Source organism: Adiantum capillus-veneris, chromosome 24 (assembly GCF_014529385.1).
Source record: "Adiantum capillus-veneris isolate H3 chromosome 24, ASM1452938v2, whole genome shotgun sequence".
NCBI lineage: Eukaryota > Viridiplantae > Streptophyta > Polypodiopsida > Polypodiales > Pteridaceae > Adiantum > Adiantum capillus-veneris.
The window spans coordinates 38,538,530-38,540,344 of NC_140954.1; the positions used below are offsets into that span (position 1 = coordinate 38,538,530).

The following is a 1,815-nucleotide window of genomic DNA, read 5'->3' on the forward strand; positions in this document are numbered from 1 at the left end:
GAGGAGGTTACTTGAGGAGGTTAGTACTTTCTAGGTTCTTCTTGAGGAGATTAGAATCTTCTAGAAGGTCCTTTTTGTTCCTTCTAGTTCTTCTAGATCCTTTTTTCACTTTCTAGAGCTTTCCAGAAACTTCTAGATTCTTATGAGACCTCCTCCAAGCTTCTAGAATCTTCTAGCAATGATGCAGGTGATGATATCAGCAACGATGCAGCTGATGACACAGGCAATGATGCAAGCGATGACAGAGGTGATGATGCAGGCCATGACATCAACAATGATGCAGGTGATGACGCAGGTGATGATGTAGGCGATGACATCAGCAATGGCTGACTCTCAAGCATCCATGACATTACCCCCTCCTCTAGCGACGAGTTCCACGAGGAGCGGTCATGTTCCTTGACTGGGGCTTCCATGGATGCTGTTGATGGAATTCTTGGACTTTGAGAGGTGCATGTTGAAGATTGTGTGTTGGTTCCCAGGTTCTTTCACTGGCATCATAGCCTTTCCAATGCTCCAAGTACTGTAACCTGCCATGCGAAACTTGAGAATCTAGGACTTTCTCGACCTCATATTCGTCATGTCCTTGAATCTTAATCGGAGGAGGTGGTTGTAGGGCTCTTTCTGGGATGTTAGATGTGTGGCAAGGTTCTAGGATGGAAACATGAAAGACCGGATGGATCTTCATGGATGAGGGCAACTGGAGTTGATAGGTGACTGGATTGACTTGACGGATAATCTTAAACGGGCCAAGCCTTCGATAATCCAGCTTTTAACAGGGACGAGATGAACGTAGATCACGCTGAAGGAGCCACACTTTATCCCCCTCTTTGTATTTTGGATGATGCATGCGATGGAGATTTGCACTTTCCTTATACTTGGATTGAGCTTCTTTGATATGAATTGTAAGCTCTTTGTGCATTGCAGATAACCATTGTGCAAGATGAATAGCAATTGGAGCCTAACTTGATGGTGTCTGTGGATATCCTGTTTGGGATGGTGACCATAATTAGCAAAGAATGGAGTGTGACGGGTGGAGGCGTGAAAATTGTTATTGTAGGAGAATTCTACTAGCAGTAGGAGCTCGACCTAATTATCCTAGTGATAATTGATAGTACAATGGAGATACCCTTCCAAAACTTGATTTACTCTCTCGATTTGTCCATCACTTTGTGGGTGATTGGCTGAGGAGAGGTTGATTTGTACTCTGAGTAGCTTGAATAAGCTTTTCCAAAAGCTAAAGATGAACTGTGGGCCTCGATTAGAAACTATGTCATTGGGTAATCCGTGATAACGATAGATATGGTGTAGAAAGAGTTTGGTCGTACCTTCGTTGGTGATGATTTTAGTGGTTGGAATTAAGTGTGCCATTTTTGTAAACCGATCCATGACTACTAAAGTGGAGTCAAATCTTGTGACAAGGGTAGCTCTACGATGAAATCCATGGAGATGGATGACCATGATTTGCTTGGAATGGGCAAGGGATGGAGTAACCCATGAGGACGATGACGAGGAGCCTTTGATATATTGCAAGTGTCACAAGTTCCTACATAATCCTTGGCAAGATCCCACATTTGAGGCCACCAAAAGTCACGGGAGAGAAGCTCAATTGTCTTATTAACCCAAAATGCCCTGGTGATGGAAGATCATGTTGTTGCTAAAGTACCTCCAAGCGTGTTGGTCCTGGCGGAATATAGAGAAGACCTTTATAGTAAATTATTCCATCAATTTCTTGAAAGTCCTCATTAACCCCTTGTCCTTGTAGTTGTTGTCTAATATTCTGAGAAGTGGGTCCTTGGCAATTTGCGTCTTCACCTT

The 1,815-nt window shown here is 43.4% G+C and overlaps 1 protein-coding gene across 1 annotated transcript; it reads right to left on the reverse strand.

Annotated features, from left to right (window-relative positions):
- Nucleotides 1–361: 361 nt before the first annotated feature.
- LOC147426228 (uncharacterized) lies at nt 362–1,442 on the reverse strand. Its single transcript, XM_086498046.1, has 3 exons — nt 1,254–1,442; nt 815–885; nt 362–736 (listed from the first exon to the last, which is right to left on the reverse strand). The coding sequence occupies exons 1-3, from the start codon at nt 1,384–1,386 to the stop codon at nt 362–364; spliced, it is 579 nt and encodes a 192-aa protein (XP_086354172.1). The 5' UTR covers nt 1,387–1,442.
- Between the last annotated feature and the right edge of the window lie 373 nt (nt 1,443–1,815).

What these genes read in the sequence shown, in the direction of transcription:
- LOC147426228 (XM_086498046.1), bottom strand. Translation starts at nt 1,386, where the DNA reads ATGGATCGGTTTACAAAAATGGCACACTTAATTCCAACCACTAAAATC. An exon ending in TGACATAGTTTCTAATCGAG is followed by an intron (nt 886 to 1,253) that starts GCCCACAGTTCA and finishes ATATCAAAGAAG; the next exon opens with CTCAATCCAAGTATAAGGAA. An exon ending in AATACAAAGAGGGGGATAAA is followed by an intron (nt 737 to 814) that starts GTGTGGCTCCTT and finishes GGCCCGTTTAAG; the next exon opens with ATTATCCGTCAAGTCAATCC.